At 40.8% G+C, this 24,302-nt stretch overlaps 1 protein-coding gene across 7 annotated transcripts in view; it reads left to right on the top strand.

Moving 5' to 3' along the window:
- The window catches only part of SLC19A3 (solute carrier family 19 member 3), a 550,876-nt gene that overhangs the window by 133,514 nt on the left and 393,060 nt on the right, over positions 1-24,302 (top strand). For all 7 annotated transcript variants that reach the window (XR_015300937.1, XM_086943756.1, XM_086943754.1 and 4 more), the window contains one exon: positions 22,260-23,091. Coding sequence is in view for 6 of the 7 variants with exons in the window: in XM_086943756.1 (XP_086799882.1) it covers positions 22,260-23,091 (832 nt within the window). In the remaining variant the exon portion in view is untranslated. The remainder of the gene's footprint in view (positions 1-22,259; positions 23,092-24,302) is intronic.

Genomic DNA, 24,302 nt, shown 5'->3' with positions numbered 1-24,302 from the left:
CAAAAATTTTTTTTTCCGTGTTTATGAAGTTTTTCATGGTACTTTCGGGTCCTATAGATTTTTAGTTGTAAATTTGGTAACCCGTACAACACTGCAAATCCCTTCTATTAATGTGAACGTCCCCTAAGGGATGAACATCACCTATGATTCATAAAATTCAGGAGAAGGAGCTCTGTATTTTATATGATTGTTGACCCAATCCTTTTCCTGTTAGAAAGGGTAGCTCCCTATTCACAACTTTCTAGATCTACTGTACTCTAAGACTTCCTTCCGATATTTTCTGGATGTGCTTATTATCTTTCGGAGATACTCCGGTCTAGCTATAAATTGGAGCAAATCGGTACTTTATATCCTTGCCGGAGATCCCCCGAAGGTTCCGCATACCTGCCACATCCGTATAGAGAGGGACGGATTTAAATACTTGGGAATTTATGTCTCGCTCGATCCGAAGCGGTGCTATGATAATATTCTGGTGTCTCCTCTGACTCAATGCCGAGGGGATGTGGGGCGCTGGAAGAATCTCCCGCTGTCCTTGCTCAGCAGAGCAACCCTGTTTAAGATGATGTTACTGCCACGATTCTTATATGCGTTACAGAATTCAATGGACGCCGTACCGGTGGTTTATTTCAGGGAGATAGAGGCCCTCCAGCGGCGCCTCTTGTGGGATGGTGGGGCTCGTATAGCTTTTAACAAATTGACTCGCTCCTGGTTTGATGGTGGTATTGGACTGCCGGACTTGCGAAGGTAGAGTCCCCGGAGATCCAGGCTATGCTATGAATAGAGGTCAGGCCCCGGGCGGCAGGGTAGATAGAGCGTTATATTCTAGACTGGGTAGGTTTCCCCTTACAGGTCCAACGGCACATTCAGTATGGGTGTGGCACACTGCCACCAAAAGCCTGGGCTGGGAGGGCAGACTTACATTGGCCACTCCGTTGCTGAATTCTGAAATACTGGGTAGCCTATGGAAATCCAAAGGGTTTGATAAGTGGGACCTCATTGGAATCACTCAGATTAAGGATGTGTGGAGGAAGAGATTCGATGCACACGTTTGACTCACTTGCAAATCAATATAGTCTCCACCAGAATGAATACTTTCGATATTTGCAGGTGAGACACTCGTTGTTATCGCATATCCCTGAGGGAACGGTACTCCCTCAGGAGTCCCCTCTGGAGGACTGGGTCCTTGATGGTCATATCCCAGACCAGACTATCTCCCTGATATGTCGTAAATTAATTAACAATGCAGAAGACCCACTGGTTAGGCTCAGGTCGCAATGGTGTGCGGATGGCCTTGAAATGGATGATGAGGACTGGACGGAGGTGCTATCCTCCCCCAAGGTAGTCGCTGTTCAGATGAGGCTATGCCTGGTCCAATTGAAAATGCTCCATAGAGTTTATGTTACCGGGCCACGGCTCGTGCGAATGGGCAGAGCGCCTAACGCAGCATGCAGGAGAGAATGTGGCGAAGTGGGCGCAGTGATGCATATTCTTTGGCACTGTACCTTCGTACAAAGTTACTGGGAAAAGATTCACGAGAAATTGAGAGTTATGTTGGGGTTGGAAGTACCTACGGAAGTCCGTAGATGCCTCTTGAATGTATGGGAACCGACAGATCTCAATGATTATCAGAAGCGATGGGTGACGTTGGCGTGCATGGTGGCCAAGCGAAACATCGCGCAGTTGTGAGGCGCCCGCCAGCCGCCTCAGGTGCACAAATGGGAAGAGGACCTCGACTGGTGTATAATGAGAGAACGGGCGATCTATGTTGCCAGGGGCTGCTCCCAGAAGTGGGAGAATGTATCGGGGGCTTGGAACCAGTATCGTGGAGGCCTCTGTGAAGCCTCCAGGGGGATCCCGATATTGCAGCACAGCAATCCCCTTGATCCTCATGTTTCTTTTTTTCTATTATTTGATTGATCCTGCACAGTGCCCAATGAACCGACGTGTTGTAAATTGATTGCCTTCACCTGAGATCTTATTATTTCTTTTTGTATTGTTCTATTCCATAATAAAAAGTTAAAAAAAAAATTACCTGAATAAAGAGGAAAATAAACTGTATTATTGGAGAAAAAAAAAGCCCCGAAAAGTGGTAACCCCCGGAGCTAGGAGATCCGTGCCCTCATGGCCACCCTATTTTAAAGAATACTGCCCCAGGAAGGTGGCGGACCCCAGGGCATGTACGCCCCCTCGGCCATACTTCAAAATAAAACATGCCTGCTAAAACATCCTACTTTGAAGCGTTGACAGCCAATCAACATGCAACTTGTGATTGTACCTCCGCATACGCCGCATTTTTCCATTGTAAATAAAAAAAAATTAAAGAGCTTAAAAATCCATGAACGACCCCCTGTGCAAGAATACTGGATCAGGATGTTTCTACCATGCCCCCTTTCCTTATTTCTCACCTTTTTTTTTTTTTTTACTATTTTCTTATGACTCGGTTCTAGCGACCAACTACACGGCTGCCAATACTTCCTGCTTTGGAGTGTTGACAGACAGTTGACAACCAATCAGCATGTGTAAATACGCGTACTCCGCGATTTTTCTACTCAAAATAAAAAAAAATATAGAGCTTAAAAATACATGAACGACCCCCTGAGTAAACCTACAGGATCAGGATGTTTCTACCATGCCCCCTTTCCTTATTTCTCGCCTTTTGTTTTTTTAACTGTTTTCTAGCGACCAACAACACGGCTGCCAACACATCCTGGTTTGGAGTGTCGACAACCAATCAGCATGCAGCTCGTGCACGTAAATACGCGCACTCCATCATTTTTCTATTCAAAATAAAATAGCCTAAAATTCTAAACCTAACTCCTGACGAAGCCTACGGGGTCAGGATGGTTGTACCCTGCCCCCTTTCCTTATTTCTCAACTTTGTTTACTGTTTTCTTGTGACTCGCTTCTAGCGACGAACAAGATGGCTGCCAACACTTCCTGGTGCGAGTGTTCAGAGACAGTTCACAACCAATCCGCATGCAGCTCCTGCTCGTAATTCTACGTATTTCCGTTTGCGTACTCTGCGATTTTTCTTAAAAAAAAAAATGAAAAATAGAGCCTAAACCTCCATGTACAACCCCATGAGCAAGCGTAAAGGATCAAAATGTTTGTAGCCTACCCCCTTCCCTTGTTTCTCAACTTTCTGTACTGTTTTCTTGTTACTCGGTTCTACCGAGGCACAAGATGGCCACCAACACTTCCTGGTTTCGAGCGTTGACAGACAGTTAACAGCCAATCAGCATGCAGCTCGCACTCGTAATTGAACGAATTTCCGTACGCGTGCTGCACCCAGTCTCTGTATATCGCTATGATTATTCTTGCAATTTTCTCAGAAACTACTAAACTGATTTACACCATTGGAGAAATTCACAAAGATTCGTCCACCAGCGCCAAAGTTATTCTAAATAGAATGTTGTGGATTTCCTATGGAAGCTAGGTCCTAACTATAACTACCTACTGGCGACTGCCAGTAGGTAATATATATATATATATATATATATATATATATATATATATATATATATATATATATATATATATATATATATTCACTTAAAAAACCATAGATTTCAGGCCTTATATAGTTAGGAATTAGCATTTAAAAAACCATTGAAATTGCTCCTATATAGTTAGTTGTACTAGCTATATTTTGCGCACCCGCAATCCACTGCTGATGATGTCACATATTACATCATTCATGACATGGTCAGTGACATCACTGATGACATCACTGATGACATCTCAAATGACATCACTGATGACATCACTGATGACATCTCATTTGGCATCACTGATGACATCACTGATGACATCATCCAGTGACTATGTGTTTCTGCAAAGTTTAAATATGTTTTACATATTGAAGAATGAGTGAATGTATAAGTGTCTGGATGAAGAATTTAGTAGGTGCGTGACTGACTGTATGAGTGAGTGATTAAATGTGTCTTACTAAATGCACGGGTTAGTGACTAAACTGTCTGAATGTGTGTATCAGTATGTTTGTTGTTGTGTAAGCTGCTGCATGTGTTGATCAGTAGCTATATGAATGGCTATATGGGTTATTGATTGGTTGCCCAAGTATTTGAATGGGAGACTGAGTGTGTGTGTGGGTGGCTGGGAGGTGTGTGACTCTGTGCATAGATGTGTGAGCAGTTGATTCACGAAGGTGTATGAGTTCAAGAGTGCATGTGGAAACAGCTATATGGGCGGTTGACTGTGTGCATGGGTGTGTTGGTGAATGAATGGATATCTCAGTGCTACATGTGCAAGTAAGTACATATGTAAAACACAGTGCATGTGAGAGTTGGCATATATAAATGACTATACATTAGAGCCAGTGAATGTGCGAGTGGCTATATGGATCATTGTGTACTTGTATCAGTCATTGTATAAGAGAGTAAGTATGTGTTAGTATATGTTTGAATAAGTAAGGTGGTGTGTGTATAACTGTATAGTTGAGGAAATTGAAGTTTGATTGATTTTCTGCATGACTGACTAGGTGTGTGAGTAACTCCATGGATGAGTGGCAGTGTGTGAGTGTCTGTATAGGTGTATGAGTGCATATGATAATGTTGTATTGATGAGTGACTGTATGTATGAGTGATTCTATGGGTGAATGAGTGAATGTATGTGTAGACCTAGGAATCAGTGAGTGCGTATGTAGTAACTGGTATTGGTGTGTCAATGGTTTCAAGAATGGTAGTCTGTATTTAGCACTGGGTGTGTCAAAGGTTATATTAGAGTGTGAGGAGGTGCGTTGTATTATCACATGAATGATATCGTCAGTGATGTGATCAGTGATATCAAATGAGATGTCATCAGTGATGTCATCAGTGATGTCATTTGAGATGTCATAAGTGATGTCATCAGTGATGTCACTGACCATGTCATGAATGATGTAATATGTGACATCATCATCAGTGGATTGCGGGTGCGCGAAATATAGTTGGTACAACTAACTATATAGGAGCAATTTCAATGGTTTTTTAAATGCTAATTCCTAACTATATAAGGCCTGAAACCTATGGTTTTTTAAGTGAATTTGCAAGGTTTTTAAAATGCTAATTCCTAACTATATAAGGCCTCAAACCTATGGTTTTTTAAGTGAATTTGCAAGGTTTTTTAAATGCTAATTCCTAACTATATAAGTCCTGAAACCTATGGTTTTTAAGTGAATTTGCAAGGTTTTTTAAATGCTAATTCCTAACTTTATAAGGCTTGAAACCTATGGTTTTTTCAGTAAATTTGCAAGGTTTTTTAAATGCTAATTCCTAACTATATCAGGCGTGAAACCTATATTTTTTTTCAATAGATTTCAAAGGTTTTGTAAATGCTAATTCTATTAGCGGATAACGTTTATATATGTTATTATCCTTCTGGGACCACCTGAGCAGCCATCGTGTTTCTCAAGAGAAGTGAGGCGCAAGAGAGCACAAAACAAGAGTGGAAAACGCGAAAAGGGGGCTCTCTTGTGCCTCAGTTCTCGTGAAAAACAAGATGGTGGCCAACACTTCCTGGTTTGGACAGTTTGGATCCTTGACAGTCGACTGCTAGCCAATCAGAAACTCACTCGCACAAATAAGGGTACACGCACGTACGCGTACGGTATGCATACCATACGCAACGGTACGCGTACGGTGAGCGCATATAGATATATAATTTGATCAAATTCAATTTTCTCAACAACTAGTGGAGGGATTTTCACCAAATATAGGAAAGGCACTACTGCATACCGTTCCCTACCATTTTGCCAAGTTTGGTGTAATTCCGTTCAGCCGTTCGGGCTGTAGCCGTGTCTAAAGGTCCAATGGAAAATTCCATTTGAAAAATTTCAAATTCAATTTTCTCAAGAACTACTGGAGGGATTTTCACCAAACATAGCAAAGGCACATCTGCATACCAGGCCCTACCATTTTGCCAAGTTTGGTGTAATTCCATTCAGCCGTTCGGGCTGAAGCCGTGTCTAAAGGTCCCTATGGAAATTAACATGGGGAAAACACGTTTTGGGACCCCCCTTTCGGCCCCTGCTTGATGAATCCCCCTGAAACTTTCAGGGAAGGAGCGGAGCGGAGCTGGCCGAAATTCTAGAAAATTACACACAGATTCCTCAATCGGCGCCAAAGTTATTCCCAATAGAATGTTTAGCGCATATAGATATATAATTTGCTCAAATTCATTTTCTCAACAACTACTGGAGGCATTTTCACCGAATATAGAAAAGGTACTACTGCATACCTGTCCCTACCATTTTGCCAAGTTTGGTGCGATTTCGTTCAGCCGTTAGGGCTGTAGCCATGTCTAAAGGTCCCATAGAAAATGCCATTTGAAAAATTTAGCGCATATAGATATATAATTTGCTCAAATTCAATTTTCTCAAGAACTACTGGAGGGATTTACACCAAACATACAAAAGGCACTGCTGCATGCCAGTCCCTACCATTTTGCCATATCTATACTACTATTATAAAGAGAGAACTTGCACCTTTTGGCCAGGTAAACTCGGGAACCACAGCACCAATCACAACACCCAATACAGCGTTGGAAAGGGCAGTTGCAGCAGAAGGACATAGGCTATGCAGAGGCCCACCATATACATTTAAAATGTAAAAGAACCGTGCCAGCAAAGTAGTCCCTTGTGGGCGTGTCTGCATTGTGCTGTGGGTGTGTGCTGGGGGCGTGACAATCGCTGGGGGCATTCCGTCACGAGTGTTGTTTTTTCTTCCCAGGTTCTATACATTCCTGCTAACTTTAAATAGTAATTCAGTGGAAGTCCCATTCTATTAGAACCACCCCAAGCACAGTTATGGGCAAAAATACAACTAAAAGGCCCTGCAAAGCATTATGGGATAAGCTTAGCATAATGTTTAGCATTCATGAAAGGGTTTCAATTTTTTTGAATTTTACTCATCAGGGACATCTTGGGACGACGAGGTGAACTGCAGCTTGATGTATAATATTTGAAATGCTATTGCATTTGCCTCATCAGGGACATCTAGGGACGGCGAGGTGAACTGCAGCTTGATCCATATCCATACTATCTATACTACTATTATAAAGAGAGAACACACACCTTTGAGCCAGGTAAACTCGGGAACCACAGCGCCAATCCACACACCCGATACATTGTAGAAATTGTCAGGTTGTGCAGATGGACATAGGCTATAAAAAATAAAAATAAAACGTAAATTCAAAAATATAACTATTAAAAAAGAAGTAGTGCCCTGAAAGTAGCGCCGGCCGCGACGTTGCGCTAACCGCGACGTAGCGCTGGCCGCGACGTGTGTGATGACGAGGAGGAGCGGCGAACATGGAGCGGCGGTGAAGTGAGGAGCGCGGGGAGAAGCGGCTGCTCAGGTGCGTCATTACGAAGAGGAGCGGCGGACATGGAGCGGCGGCGAAGTGAGGAGCCCGGAAAGGAGCGGGCAGCTCAGATAAGGTAAAGGCACATTGGAGTCAGGGCGGGAGGCAGTCGGGGCGGGAGGGGGTCTGGGCGGGTGTGCACAGAGGGACGGGCGGGAGGAGTCGGGGCGGGAGGGAGTCAGGGCGGGAGGGGGGCGGGAGCAGGTGTGCACAGAGGGACGGGCGGGAGCCCTTAGTGCACGCAAGCATCAAAAGCTGCCCCCAGCCCCTTTCTGCCCCAGGCAACGCTGGGGCGGGCTGCTAGTATTGTATAATTCCGTTCAGCCGTTCGAGCTGCAGCCTTGTCAGAATATCCCTATGGAAATTAACATAGGGAAAATAAGTTTTGGGACCCCCTTTTTTTCTCGGCCCCCGCTTGACGAATCCCCCCGAAACTTTCAGGGAAGGAGCGGAGCGCAGCAAGGAAAATTTAAGGAAAATTACAGGCAGATCCCTCAATCAGCACCGAAGTTATTCCCAATAGAATGTTCGGAATTTCCTATGGTAACATATATATATCTATATTAATTAGCATTAGCATATAATAGAATTAGCATTTACAAAACCTTTGAGATTTATTGGAAAGAAAAATAGGTTTCACCCCTGATATAGTTAGGAATTAGCATTTAAAAAACCTTGCAAATTCACTGAAAAAACCATAGGTTTCAAGCCTTATACAGTTAGGAAATAGCATTTAAAAAACCTTGCAAATTCACTTAAAAAACCATGGGTTTCAGGACTTATATAGTTAGGAATTAGCATTTAAAAAACCATGCAAATTCACTTAAAAAACCATAGGTTTCAGGCCTTATATAGTTAGGAATTAGCATTTTAAAAACCTTGCAAATTCACTTACAAACCATAGGTTTCAGGCCTTATATAGTTAGGAATTAGCATTTAAAAAACCATTGAAATTGCTCCTATATAGTTAGTTGTACTAACTATATTTCGCGCACCCGCAATCCACTGCTGATGATGTCACATATTACATCATTCATGACATGGTCAGTGACATCACTGATGACATCTCAAATGACATCACTGATGACATCACTGATGACATCTCATTTGACATCACTGATCATATCACTGATGATATAATTCATGTGATAATACGATGCACCTCCTCACACTCTAATATAACCTTTGATACACCCAGTATTAAATACAGACTACCAGTCTTGAAACCATTGACACACCAATACCAGTTACTACACACGCACTCACTGATTCCTAGGTCTACACACACATTCACTCATTCACCCATAGAATCACACATACATACAGTCACTCATCAATACAACACTATCATATGCACTCATACACCTATACAGACACTCACACACTGCCACTCATCCATGGAGTTACTCACACACCTAGTCAGTCATGCAAAGAATCTATCACACTTCCATTTCCTCAACTATACAGTTATACACACAACACCTTACTTATTGAAACATATACTAACACATACTTACTCTCTTATACAATCACTGATACAAGTGCACAATGATCCATATAGCCACTCGCACATTCACTGGCTCTAATGTATAGTCATTTATATATGCCAACTCTCACATGCACTGTGTTTTGCATATGTACTTACTTGCACATGTAGCACTGAGATATCCATTCACTCACCAACACACCCATGCACACAGTCAACCGCCCATATAGCTGTTTCCACATGCCCTCTTGAACTCATACACCTTCGTGAATCAACTGCTCACACATCTATGCACAGAGTCACACACCTCCCAGCCACCCACACACACACTAAGTCTCCCATTCAAATACTTGGGCAACCAATCAATAACCCATATAGCCACTCATATAGCTACTGATCAACACATGCAGCAGCTTACACAACAACAGACATACTGATGCACGCATTCAGACAGTTTAGTCACTGAGCCATGCATTTAGTAAGACACATTTAATCACTCACTCATACAGTCAGTCACGCACCTACGAAATCCTTCATCCAGACACTTATACATCCAGTCATTCTTCAATATGTAAAACATATTTAAACTTTACAGAAACACACAGTCACAGAATGATGTCATCAGTGATGTCATCAGTGATGTCAAATGAGATGTCATCAGTGATGTCATCAGTGATGTCATTTGAGATGTCATCAGTGATGTCCCTGACCATGTCATGAATGATGTAATATGTGACATCATCAGCAGTGGATTGCGGGTGCACGAAATATAGTTAGTACAACTAACTGTATAGGAGCAATTTCAATGGTTTTTTTAAATGCTAATTCCTAACTATATAAGGCCTGAAACCTATGGTTTTTTAAGTGAATTTGTATATATATATATATATATATATATATATATATATATATATATATATATTCAGGCTCACATCCTTCGCAATGGCGCCGGGACACCAAGACAGTGGTGCAGTTCAGGGGCAAAGGTAACCCTGTATAAAGATTCAGTTCCGCAACGCGTAGCCACCACTACGCGACTGCACTCTGCTCGAAAAACACTCGAACACTCGAAAAACACTCGTCTTGGTCACGGGCCCGTGACCATGGCGAGTGTTTTCGCCGAAACGCGTTGGGTTTATTCCGTGTTTTTCATCACGATGCTGCATTTAAGTAAATAAATGTATCTGGAAAAGCGCACTATGGACTGGATGTGATCATTGGTTTTTCGAGGAGAGTGCAGTCGCGTAGCGGTGACTACGCGTTGTGGAACTGAAAGAATATATATATATATATATATATTTATATATATATATATATATATGTGTGTGTGTGTGTTAGTGAATAAATGACTGCCTCAATAGTGCCTTTATGAGTAAGTACATATGTTTTAAACTAGTATATGTGAGTATTGATGTATATAAGTAAGGATATATGACAGTGACAGATTGGAAGTGTTCCTGTGTAAATAAGTATGTGTTTCTATAACTGATTGTTTAAGAGATTAAGTATGTGTACGTTTCTGTAGAAATTAGTGTAGTGGTGTGTGTAGAGCTGCATATGCAAGTAAATGGATGTTTGATAGTTTATTTGCATGTGTGAGTATATGTGTGAATAACTCTATGTATATGTGTAGGTGTGTAACAGGATGTATAGGTGTATCAGTACATATGATGAGTGAGTACATGTATGAGTGACTATATAGAACTGTTGGTGAATGAGTGGATGTGTATGTAGATTTTTGAATTACTGAATAGGTTGTTCTAACTGGTATTGGTATCTCAATTGTTTTGAAAATGTTAGGTTTTAATTTTTGAATGTGTGTATCAAAGGTTATATTAGGGTGAGAGGAGGTCTGCCACTCTTTTACAAGGATGATGTCATCAGTGATGTCATTTGAGATGTCATCAGTGATGTCATGAGTGATGTCACTGACCATGTCATGAGTGATGTAATATGTGACGTTATCAGCAGTGCATTGCGGGCGCGCGAGTTATAGTTAGCTTAACTAACTATAACAGGGGAATTTCAATGGTTTTGTATGAGTGAAATGTCCAGCTAACTATAACATGTGTGAAACCTATGGTTTTTTCAGTGAATTTGCAAGGTTTTTTAAATGCTAATTCCTGACTATAACGTGGCTGAAACCTATGTTTTTTTCTGTGAATTTCAAAGGTTTTTTAAATGCTAATTCCTAACTATAACATGGCTGAACCCTATGTTTTTTTCAGTGAATTTCAAAGGTTTTGTGAATGATAATTTTTAAATGTATTAAATGTTATTTTTTTATACTAATTTACTACAATGCTGTAAAGTATTTATTTTTAGATATTTTATTTTTTAAATCACATTACATATTTTTAATATAAATTGAAAAGAAAATGTTTTAAAAAATAATGAAATTGTAATATCTATATTTTTAATTTTTAATTTTTTTTTAATTTATATATATTTTATATAGCAGGCAATGATATCCTATAGAAGGAAATTCAAGTTACTAGTAAGTACAGTTAAATTTGCTTTTCAGGAATACTAGTGAGCTAAAAGATGCAGCACTGAGGTATCTCCTGATAACAGGTGAGTAAATCGGAATTCGTAGTTCGGCAGATTTTAGAGGATTTTTTTAAAGTTTCAAAACTCCACACTTGGAAAAAATTTCAAGTGAAACCAGTCAATGTTAGCCTATGGAAGGAAATTCAAGTTACTGTAACTACGATTAGAATTACTTTTCAGGATCAGTAGTGGGCTGAAAGATGCAGCACGGAGGTCTCTCCTGATAACAGGTGAGTAAATCGGAAGACATAGTTCGGCTGATTTTACAGGAATTTTTTAGAGTTTCAAAACTCCACACTTGGAAAAATTTCCAAGTGAAGCCAGTCAATGTTATTCAAGTTACTGTAAGCATGGTTAGAATTACTTTTCAGGATCAGCAGTGCGCTCAAAGATCCAGCACTGATGTTTCTTGTGATAACAGGTGAGTAAATCAGAATTTGTAGTTCGGCTGATTTTACAGGAATATTTTGCTCAATGGTGAAGGAAGGGGGGCGGGGCCTGAAGTAACATGTGTGCAAACACGCCCTGTGGCGTGTTTTAGATTGGGGAAATAATTCCTCTTCAGTCCTGAGGTCCCCTGCGAGCCAACTAGCCCACCAGGTACCTCCAGTTTGCACCAGGCAGCTGTGTTCCAGAGAGGTGTTCAGAGGGCACGCCCCCTTTTTACAACACTCTGCAACACAGCTCTGTGGTGCTTACTGGAGATACCTGTTGGACTAGTTGCCCCCTAGGGGACCTCTGGATTGAAGTGGAATTAATTCCCCAACTTAAAACGCGCCACAGGGCATGTTTGCACTCACATCACCTCAAGCCCATCCCCCTACCTTCACTACTGTGCAAGTGCGCCCTGTAGTGTGTTCTAAGTTGGGGGATCAAGTCCCAATGCATACTGGGGGTCCCTAGGGGCCAACTAGCTCACCAGGAACCTCCAGTATGCGCAAGGGGGCTGCATTGCAGAGAGGTGCAATGAGGCCACACCCCTTTTACAACTCTCTGCAACGCAGCCCTCTGGCACGTTTTTAGAGGGGGAACTAATTCCCCTTGCATACTGGAGGTCCCTGGGGGACAACTAGCTCAACAGGAACCTCCAGTATGCGCTCAGGAAGGTACAGAGTACAATACAGAGTACAGTACAGAGTACGTGGGACCCCCTGAGCAGACCTTGGGGATCAGGGTGTTTCTACCCTGCCCCCTTGCGTGTTTTGCACATTTGTTTCACTGCTACCGAGGCACAAGATGGCTGCCAACACTTCCTGGTTTGGAGTGTTGACAGCCAGTTGACAGCCAATGACAATGCAGCTCATGCTCGGGAAGGTACAGAGTACAGTACAGAGTACAGTACAGAGTACTGTACTTCGTACCTCGCGATTTAAAAAAAAAGTGTTTGTGCCTTTGGGGTCCTTGTGGGACCCCCTGAGCAGGCCTAGGAGGTCAGAGTGTTTCTACCCTGCCCCCTTTGCATGTTTTGCTCGTTTGTTTTACTGCTTTCTTGCGCCTCGGTTCTACCGAGGCACACGATGGCTGCCAACACTTCCTGGTTTGGAGTGTTGACAGACAGTTGACAGCTAATCAGCATGCAGCTCATGCTCAGGAAGGTACAGAGTACAGTACAGCGGAGTCCTTGTGGGACCCCCTGAGCAGACGTTAGGGATCAGGTTGTTTCTACCCTACCCCCTTTGCGTGTTTTGCACGTTTGTTTCACTGCTACTGAGGCACAAGATGGCTGCCAACACTTCCTGGTTTGGAGTGTTGACAGCCAGTTGACAGCCAATGACCATGCAGCTCATGCTCGTGAAGGTACAGAGTACAGTACAGAGTACTGTACTTCGTACCTCGCGATTTAAAATAAAAAAAATGTTTGTGCCTTTGGGGTCCTTGTGCGACCCCCTGAGCAGGCCCAGGGGGTCAGGGTGTTTCTACCCTGCCCCCTTTGCATGTTTTGCACGTTTGTTTCACTGCTTTCTTGTGCCTCGGTTGTGGCTGCCAACACTTCCTTGTTTGGAGTGTTGACGGACAGTTGACAGCTTATCAGCATGCAGCTCATGCTCAGGAAGGTACAGAGTACTGAACTCTGTCTCTAGATATCACAATAATTTTGATTTTCTCAGGAACTACTGAACGGATTTACACCATTTAACAAAACGCACAATCTGCGAACCGAACTCTACCTCTCTGCCAAATTTGGTTTAATTCCATTCAGCCGTTCGGGCTGTAGCCCTGGCTAAAGGTTCCTATGGAAATTGCATGGGAAAAACACTTTTTGAGACCCCCCCTTGTTCTCGCGGCCCCCACTTTACAAATCACCCCCAAACTTTCAGGGAAGGAGCGGAGCAGAGCAGGCCATTTTCTTGGAGAAATTTGCAAAGATTCGTCCACCGGCGCCAACGTTATTCCAAAGAGAATGTTGTGGTTTTCCTATGGAAAGTAGTTCCTAACTATAACTACCTACTGACGACCGCCAGTAGGTAATATATATATATATATATATATATATATATATATATATATATATATATATATATATATATATATATATATATATATATATATATATTTTCACAGTAAACCATAAAAATATAAACGATTCCATGACACCTATACAGCCACTCAGACACCAACTCACACATGAATACACACAGTCACACAACCACTGACATAATATATGTTAGAAACAGTATCACTCATTAGTTGAGCACCTAGTATACTAATTTAACTTTTGTAGTAGCTTATTATATATGTTTAACAAATATAAACTCTTAAAAAAAACATACACTCACCGGATGATGTCATTAGTGATATCATTTGAGATGTGATCAGTGATGTCATCAGTGATGTCACTGACCATATCATGAGTGATGTAATATATGTGGTCATAAGGAGTGCATGGGGGCGCAAGTTATTGTTAGCTCAGGTGACTGTAACTGCTGAATTTCTCTGTTTTTGTATGAGTGAAATGTGAGCCTAACTATAACGTCCCAGTAACCCTTTGGTTTTTTCAGTTTTGTTCAATAACACTATTGTGTGAGTCTCGGAGTTGGTCTGTGAGTGGATCAATAAGTGTCTGAGTAGGTCTGGGAGAGGGTGCATGAGTCTCTGAGTGGGCCTGTGATGGGTGTGTGAGTGCCTGAGTGTGCTGTTTTCCTCTCTTCTGCAGAATAAAGTCTAGCAACAAGCAGAGAGAGGCAAGATAGAGGTAAGAAATTAAAAGAAAGAGGCAAAATACATTTCAGCAATGAGCAGAACGCGGGGAGCCAGAATGCTTCCGCAGTCCCTGCCAGCTTGCCGCCTCCTGCAGGAGCCAGTATTGCTCTCACAGGCAGGGAGCTGCTAATCATGCAGCTCTCTGTGAGAGCAATTCTTTTGTCTGTTTCACAGCAGGGAGGGAAACAGATGGAACATCTGCTTTTAGCAAATACGAGTGTTTTCTCATTTGCTGGAAGTGGAATGTATTCTCTGAGCTGGTGTGAGCTGTTAAATCTCCTGCCAAGTCACAGCAAACAGCTATGTTCCAGGGGTGGGCACCCCAGGACATAGAAGGAGATGGCCCTGGGGAGTTGCAGTCCCCATCGTCATGTTTGGCTTGAGAAGAGATGCTGCGTGACCCTGCCTCCTTCCCTTTGCATGGGCTGCCCTGGGGAGATGGTGGTCCCCTGGGCCAAAAATGCCCTGGGAGGGAGGCCATGCTGTCCCCCTCCTTCTCTAAAAAAAAGAAAGCCCCAGTAGGTGGTGGTCCCCGAGATGCGTGGGTCCACATAGCCCCAGCTCCTTAATTCACTTAGTGCTGAGAGATGGTGGTCCCCGGGGTGCAGGGAGGTCTGTGCACCCCCCATAGCCTTTTTTAAAAAGCTCCAGGAGGTGGTGGTCCCTGGAGCTTGGGGGGCCACAATGTCACCCCAGGGTATTTTGTAATACCTTGGATGGGGCCTGGGGCCCATCCGTTTTCATATTAGTCCCTGCATACTTCCAGGACCTGGCCCACCAGGGGGCTATAATCGAAACAAGCGATGGGAGCGATGTTGGTTTTTTTTTCAGGGCAAATTCATGATATTCACAGCATTTTTTAAAGCTTTTCTGAGGCTTGGCCATCAGGGTGTTCCTACCATGTCCCTTTTCTTTTTTTGACCTTTTTTTCGTGGGACTCTGCTTAAGCAAGTCCCAAGATGGCTGGTTGAAATGTTGGCACTCAATCAGAGCTCTGCATTTCCCTGCATGAGCTTGTTATTATTTGTGAAGTCACCACAGCCATTGATATCCCTAACTAGATTGCCGTAATTTTTTTTAAACTACTCACGTATTTACAACAAATAACTGAAAGGTTGTTCTGAGTAACCAAATCTACCTTTCTGCCATATTTGGTGTAATTCCATTGAGTGCTTTGGGCTGAAGGCTCGATGAAAGGTCCTATTTGAATAAACATGGGAAACATACTTTTTTTATCCACACCTTTTTCTCGGCTCCACTTCATGAACCACCCTGAAACTTTCTATGAACAAGACACATTATGACACTTTAAAAAAAGTGAAGATTCATCAAAGGGCGCCAAAGATATAGGCAAGTCAAAAAACACTTTTCATATGGAAACATGATCCTAACTGCAGCTACCATGTATATATATATATATATATATATATATATATATATATATATATATATATATATATATATATATATATATATATATATATATATATGCAAAATAGAAGGAGAGAACTCTGGGTAGTTCTCAAGTTTAGGTGGAAAGCAGCTCCTGTTAGAGCACTCTCAACACCAGAGACACTCTAGATCTGCTCACCTCAAATGTCTGTTTTTCTATCAAAGTCTTTAAGCATAGGATTAGCATAGTGCCATCCACACCGAGATAGAAAATGACAAAGTCTTTTGCCTTTTCTACAGCAAAGTCTTTAAGCATAGGACTAACACAATTCTGTCCTTGCCAAGCTGTAAAATGATAAAAGCCATTTATCACTCCAGGCACAGTATTAAGCTTTGAAATAGTAAAATACCAACTCAAGCCAACCTGAAAGGAGTAAAAGCAACCCCTGGCATAGTGTTCGCTCTAATTAGAGCTCTTCGGAGAGGTATAGCTTTGTCCAGACACAAGGGACCACCCAGTCAAAACAAAACCCTTTCAGGCATAGAGTGAGGCATAAATTATGCAAAAAAGAAGGAGAGAAATCTGGGTAGTTCTGAAGTTTAGGTGGAAAGCAGCTCCTGTTAGAGCACTCTCAACACCAGCGACACTCTAGATCTCACCTCAAATGTCTGTTTTTCTATCAATGTTTTTAAGCATAAGATTAGCACAGTGCCATCCATGTCGAGATAGAAAAGGACAAAGTCTTTTGCCAATTCTACAGCAAAGTCTTTAAGCATAGCTAACACAGTGCTGTCCATGCCGAGCTGTAAAATGACTAAAGCCATTTATCACTCAAGGCACACTATTACAGCTTTGAAATGGAGAAATACCAACTCAAGCCAATCTGGAATGAGTAAAAGCAACCCCTGACACAGTGTTTCGCTCTAATTAGTGCTCTTCAGAGAGGTATAGCTTTGTCCAAACACAAGGGAGCACCCAGTATAAGTCAAAACAAAACCCTTTCAGGCATAGAGTGACTCATACATTATGCAAAAAAAGAAGGAGAGAACTCTGGGTAGTTCTCAAGTTTAGGTGGAAAGCAGCTCCTGTTAGAGCACTCACAACACCAGCGACACTCTAGATCTGCTCACCTCAAATGTCTGTTTTTCTATCAAAGTCTTTAAGCATAGGATTAGCACAGTGCCAACCACGTTTTTGTAACTAAAAATTATTCATCAATTTACATAATTACTTTTCAAAAATTATCAATTAATTAAGAATTCAATGAATAAATAATTAACTTTACAACCTGTAACCCTACAAACCTAGCAACCCACACTTACAATATAACTTAAAATCAGGTAAATAATATTTATTAGTTAAAATTAATTGTAAATTAAATTATTACTTAATTACGTTCCCACTCTAGACCTTCACAAACCTAGAAGCCCGCAACTAAAATATAAACTAAAATATAATTAAATAAAAAAAGTATTCCATAAATTGCATATTGAAAATCCAAATGTTTAATTAATTTACAAATGATAATGAATAGTTAATGAGTTATTACCTAATTAATTTCCCAATCTATATCCGTACAAACCTAGCATCCCACAACAAAAATGTGAGTAAAATAAATCAGTATTACCTATTCATAATTAAAAAGCAATTATATATTTACTTATCCAATAGTAATATATTGCTAATTATTTATTAATTAAGTAACTTACACTCTGGAGGCCGTACAGAAAGAGCTGGAAGGATTAAAAGCTAAATATCATGCTAACCTAGATAAAATAATGAAGGATAGATGGGATGCGAGTAAGCTGCAAAACTTCTCCTATGGAGAAAAATGTGGTCGTATACTGGCATGGAAGATTAGAATGGATAGGGCAAGAAATCATATTTGTGGGCTAAAAATACATAGTTCTGGTGACATATCCTATGACAATGATCAGATCTGCGAAGAAGCCAGGGTATATATGCAAAATCTTTATACCGGAGAAAGTGAAGCCTCCACTCAAAGAGCAGTAAATTGGCGAAAGCAGCTGGGCCTACCGCAGCTAACAGTAGCAGATAGTGTCTTCATGAGCTCAGCTATCAGTGAAGGTGAGGTCCATAACCAGCTGAAAATAATGTCTAACGGAAAGGCAGCAGGCCCAGATGGGCTTCCGATAGAAGTTTACCAAATAAGCCCCAACATAATTGTTCCAGTCCTAACTTCCCTATTCAATAAAATACATCTGACTGGTGAACCTATCCATCAATCCTGGTTGGAAGCCACAGTCACCTTGGTTCCGAAGCCCAATAAAGATCCTTTAATAGTCGAATCATATAGGCCAATATCGCTACTAAACACCGATTATAAAATCTTTGCGGGGGTATTGGCGGCGAGATTGGCCAAGGTGATTAAAACTGTGATACATGAAGACCAGAGGGGCTTTATGCCTGGGCGGCAGCTAAACGAATTGACTTTCCAGGCTATCGCTGCAATAGACTATGGTACAAATAGGAAACTCCCGCTAATCATTGTAGCAATAGATGCCGCTAAGGCATTTGACCGGGTCAGTTGGCCATATTTATGGGAGGCATTAGCTGGATTTGGTCTCTCAAAAAATGTCATATCATTAATAAAATCACTTTACTTAAATCCAAGGGGTAGAATCCTGGTCAACAGAATCCTTACAGATTGGGTTCATATATCGCCTGGCACTAGACAGGGGTGTCCCCTCTCCCCCTATTGTTTAATTTATATATCGAACCTTTGGTTACACAGTTAAGATCGGATCCTTTGATAAAACCTTTCTTTTTACTTGAATTAGCTTTAAAATGTGCTTTATATGCCGACGATCTGTTAATGTTCACAACTAATCTGGAGATTTCAATTCCCCGACTTTTTGAACAGGCGGAAACCTTCGGTGAAGTCGCCGGATATAAAATAAATAAGGAAAAAACAGAGGTTGTGCAGTGGTATCAGGAAATAACATCTCCCTTAGCTAAACCAGAGATGAGATATCTTGGAGTTGTTTTGACGCAAGATATCTTAGATATATCAAAAATTAACCTCAATAGAATCCTTAAAGAGGTATGTGGGCTTCTTTTGCGTTGGTCTGGTCTTCCCCTAAATATTTTTGGTAGAGTTAACTTAGTAAAAATGGTTATTTTACCTAAAGTTACTTTTTTGTTCAACGCTATTCCTTTGAGTTTTAGTCCTAAAGACATAGCCAAAATACAGGGTAAAATCGGAACCTTTATTTGGAACTCTAAATTTCCCCGAATATCCTGGAAAAAGCTGAGGAGAAAACTCAAGTTCGGGGGGTTGGTATTACCAGACCTACTTCTCTATTGCCACTCATTTCATTTTAAAAAATTTTGTTTCCTGGCAGATAAAGCCGATATGTCATCTTTGGGCCAATTATTTCATGCATTACTACAGGGCATCCCTCAAGGGCGTGAATATTTGCTTTATAAGTTTGGTGATCCCAGATTCTATATGAAAGTAAGGTTAAAGATCTTAGAGACTGCCCTGAAGAACTGGGTATTCATTAGGAAAAAACTGGGAATCCCCTATTTTGTGTATCAAGCACCAATTGTCAGCCTGGTGGGCTACTACATCATGGGCCGCAGAAACTCTTGAATCTAAGTTAGATCTAGTAAATAGAATGGGGAAATGGAAGAAAGAGGTATCTTTTTGGTATGAGGCCATGCTAGACTCAGATGGAATTATTGAACAAGAACTTCTAAAGTTGTGGGGAGGGACAACAGTCGCTGAAGAAGGCAACCTAAACATCATGTGGTCCAATTCTTTTACGATGTTAAATACCGTAGTTAAAGCGGCACTCCTCAAAAGAAATCACCTATTTACTTTACATCGAGTCAACATCTCTCCCAAAAAATTGGTTAAGATCACTAATTGAGAACATTGCTGTCCAAGATGTAAAGCTCTCGACGCTGATTACCTTCATATGTTTTGCAGATTGTCCTAGACTTACAGATTTCTGGTCCAGAATAGAAGATTTTATAACTGACATATTGGGAAAACTATTTTTCATCACCCCCACAACAATTTTATTTGGTTTAGTTTCAGAATATCCTAATGAACTGGCAACCAAATTTATTTTTTATGTGATGGTCTTAGCGAGGCGGGAAATATGTAAGGCTTGGAAGGACCCTTTGCCCCCCAAATTTTCTGATTGACTGAAATATATCATATATATAAGCGAATCGGATATGGCCTGCAATAGCTCTAGCCATGATAAAACCTGGGCGGCCTTAGTGGCCTGGCGGAATCAATGAGATTGCTTTGGTTGTATTTCGATGATTTCAACTGGGCACTGTTAGTGTCGGCTCTCCAGTTCAATCCAAGGGCCGTATAGTTATTGAGAGTTGGAGTGGAGCCTGCAAACAGTTGTACTAGAGGGGTATCCATACTTTTTCCTCTCCTTTGTTTGAATTGCGGAGGTTGGAACATCATTGCAAAGGAGGGAAGAGGGGGATTTCGTCATCTAGAATGCCCCTTTCTGGTATATGAGGAATACAATTTAAAAAAAAAAGTTACTTACACTCTAGACCCCAACAAACCTAGCAGCCCACAACTAAAATATAATTAATATAAATCAGTATTCCATATTTTGCATAACTAAAAAGCTATTAAATAATTAATTAACAATCTATAAAGAATTGTTTTTTTCATTATTACCTAATTTTCTTCCCACCCTATACAAGCCCACAAATAACATGTAACGAAAAGAAATCAGTATTACATAATTTACTTAATAAATATCAATCATATAATTAAATAATATGTATTAAACAATTCATAATTAATTATTACCTAATAAACGTTTCACCCTATCCCCTCCAAACCCCACAACCCATTGTGACACTATAAATTAAAATTATGTATTAAAAAATAAAAATGTAAATCACATAAAATGCATGCTATATTTAAATAAATAACAGGTATATAAACAATATTAGCACATAAAATTAATATTAAAACTAAAACATATTAAAATAGTTAAGTAATGATATTTTTAACCACTATATTACTAAAAATGATATTAAATACATTGATATAAAAATTCTATTACCTCAAAAAACGGTGTTCTTGTCAACGATACTCTTTGATTACGATATTAATGTATCACAATATTTTATTAACGATATTTCTGCTTCCCGATATTTACACCTCTATGTCTTATCCAAACATCAAATACATCATGCCCTATGATTATGACCCATTAAATATGACAAGGATGTGGACACAATATTAGTTCCTTATAAGGAAACATATTCTTTACTCCCTTTTGATGGGGGGAGGACTCCACTTGAAAAAAAGGGATCCCAATTTTCAACACACTTCAGTGACTTTCCTGAATTCTCAGAAGACTGATGCTTCCACAAAGTATCTTTAGTCTATTAGCCTTATCCTCATTGATTGACCATGGAAGAACAACTGTCTACTCCAGTTAAAACCTCAAGCATGTTCTTGTAACAGACAGCATGTTATTATTAAGCAAAGATGTTTGAAGAAAAGTAAGTGAATGTGGTTTGTACACGTGAGGTGTGTGCATGAGCCTGTGTGTATGTGTTTGACCTATATAGGTGTTTGGTGGAAGTGGGGTTGGTGGGAATGCATGTGTGTTTGGTGTGTGTTTGTGTTTGTAGGCTGTATGTTTGTTGATGGCCATGAGTACAAGTTGTGTATGTTTGTATAAGAACATCTGTACAATACATGTGTGATAGTTGTTTTAACTTATATCAAGGTCATTAAGATCAACTTTCCGAACTATCACTTCCACTACATCGCTAAACACTACAACGTCGAGGTAAGTATACATTTACGCTTCTTAACTCCACATCTACTAACTCAGGGGCTTATTTACAATACCCTTGCGCTGTCGGTTTGCCATTGTTAATATGGGAAAAAGTAACGTATCAGCAGCACAAGGGGCTGTAAATAGGCACTTCTAAACGTAGCTTGCGGTGTACTGGTTAGGTCTATGTAGGTTAGGTGTATGTAGTTTATGTGAAATTGTTGTCTTTCGATATGTTGGGGTGCTCATGCACCTGTGTTCTCTTTCTGTTTAGTGTTTGTGTGGATCTGTTGTGTGTATTTGTTGTGTGTGTGTTTGTTTTCCAAAAATGGATGCACTAAAGTTTGTCTATATCTGTATTTAAAGTATGTAAAAGTGTTAGATGTGTCTGATATATGTATGTGTGTGCTACACACGTTTCACAATCATGTTGAATAAATCATAATACAACTCTTTATTATCTCCTCAACAGGTTACAAATCAGATATTTCCCGTTTGGACATATTCCTATCTGGCGCTGTTATTTCCTGTATTTCTGCTTACGGACTATTTGAGATACAAGCCTGTCATTATTTTGCAGGGAATTAGCTTCATAACTACGTGGTTGATTTTGTTATTTGCCAGCGGAGTCCCTGCCATGCAGGTAATGGAGTTTGTTTATGGCCTAGTTACAGCCACTGAGATAGCCTACTATGCCTATATTTACAGTGTTGTCAGTTCTGATCATTATCAGAGAGTAACGAGCTACTGCAGAAGCATCTCCTTGATTGGCTTCACAGCTGGATCAGTGCTAGGACAACTTCTGGTGTCCTTAGGAGGTGTGTCATATTTTTACCTAAATGTAATAAGTTTGTGCTCAGTATGCGTGGCTTTCATAGCCTCTCTTTTTCTACCTATGCCCAAGAGAAGTATGTTCTTCCATAAAAAACTGTCAAGAAAAACAACGGAAACAGAAGCAATTGAAAACAAGCCTCCTCACCCCCGTACTACTAATGAAGATAAAGGGAGCCGTGGTGAAAATGTCTCCCCAGCAGAATTAGACACTGCTGGAAAACTGTCAGACCAGGACCCTCTCCATAGCAATAGCCACAGACATTTCTTTCGAGTGCTTCTGCAGTTGCTGATGGACTTAAAAGACTGTTACTCTACAAAGCAACTCATATACTGGTCACTGTGGTGGGCATTGGCCACCGCTGGCTATAATCAGATTTTGAACTACGTCCAGGTTCTTTGGGAACACGTCGAGCCATCACAAAACTCCACAATATACAACGGTGGGGTTGAAGCTCTTGCAACACTTTTGGGTAAGTTAATTTAGCATTGCAGTGAAGCCAGTATTTCATTTGGGTCTAAATGTATTATGGGGATTTACCAGTTTTTCTTTGGGTAAATGGAGTGATACGTAGGGACTGTGTAAATTTGCTGTGTAAACAAAAGACCTGATTTGCAAAGATTTGCTGTTTCTGGTGGCTTTGTTGACTAATGCGTCCACTGTGGGGGCCTGTGTTTGATCTCATGAGCATAGATTAAAATCCCAGTGGGTCCACTCAGCCTTTCATCCTTCTGAGCTCGATAAAATGAGTTGGGTAACAATAAGCATCTGTTATGCAGTGGCAAGATACCCTTGGGTGAATGGTTGCTTTGCAGATACAATTGATGTGATTTTGCGTCTGGGTTGCAGCACTTTTCTGATGCAGCCCTATAAAAATTTGCAAAGCCATGCAAATGTTGATTTGCATGGCTTTGTAAGAAACAGTAAAGCAACACAGTACATTGCAGGAGTAAATTGGGTGGTCCACAGGTGTTAATTTGCTTCCATCTATGGTTTTTGACATAAACCCATAATTATGAAGATATATAGACTTGGGTTTATATCAAAATGGTGTGCCTGCCTGAGGCTGACATAACAAGGAGAAATATCTGTAATTCTCGTTGTTATTTTCTCTTTGCATGTCTGCTGCATTCTGACAACAATACATGCACCATTGCGCTATGGCACAAAAGTGCCTGCATTGGCACCCCAGAGAGCTCCAGTGCAGGGAGAGAGTCGAACTACACTATTTCTTTGAAGATATGGGTCAGTTATTCTCGCTTCAGTTGACGCAACACAGCAACTTTGCTTGCTGAGCTGTGCTGCACCAATTCTTTCTAAATATGCCCCCTAGTTCAAAAGGTTTTTGCATGGTGATCACAGGAGATGACGAGTGAGAACATTGTAAATGCACATTGACTTTACTGGGTAATTTTACTTTTTTAGATACAATGTTATTTTTGATTTACCAGTTTTATATTTATTTTTCGATAGTCCTAGAGAAACTGAAACTGTCATTGTGTGCACACTGCACACATAGAGCCTCATTTATGGCATTTGGGTGTAGAGCCGTGCAGCAAGGCACCTTGTTGCACTGCCCTATGCTGAGGTGAAAGGGCAGGAATGCACTGTATTTACTCACAATCGTGCATTCCTGTCCTTTCGGTCTGTACTTGCACCATTTTGGCAGCCTAACCCCACATA

Source organism: Lissotriton vulgaris, chromosome 11 (genome assembly GCF_964263255.1).
Source record: "Lissotriton vulgaris chromosome 11, aLisVul1.2, whole genome shotgun sequence".
NCBI lineage: Eukaryota > Metazoa > Chordata > Amphibia > Caudata > Salamandridae > Lissotriton > Lissotriton vulgaris.
The sequence above is the reverse complement of the archived record's forward strand: the minus strand, read 5'-3'. Positions and strand labels throughout refer to the sequence as shown.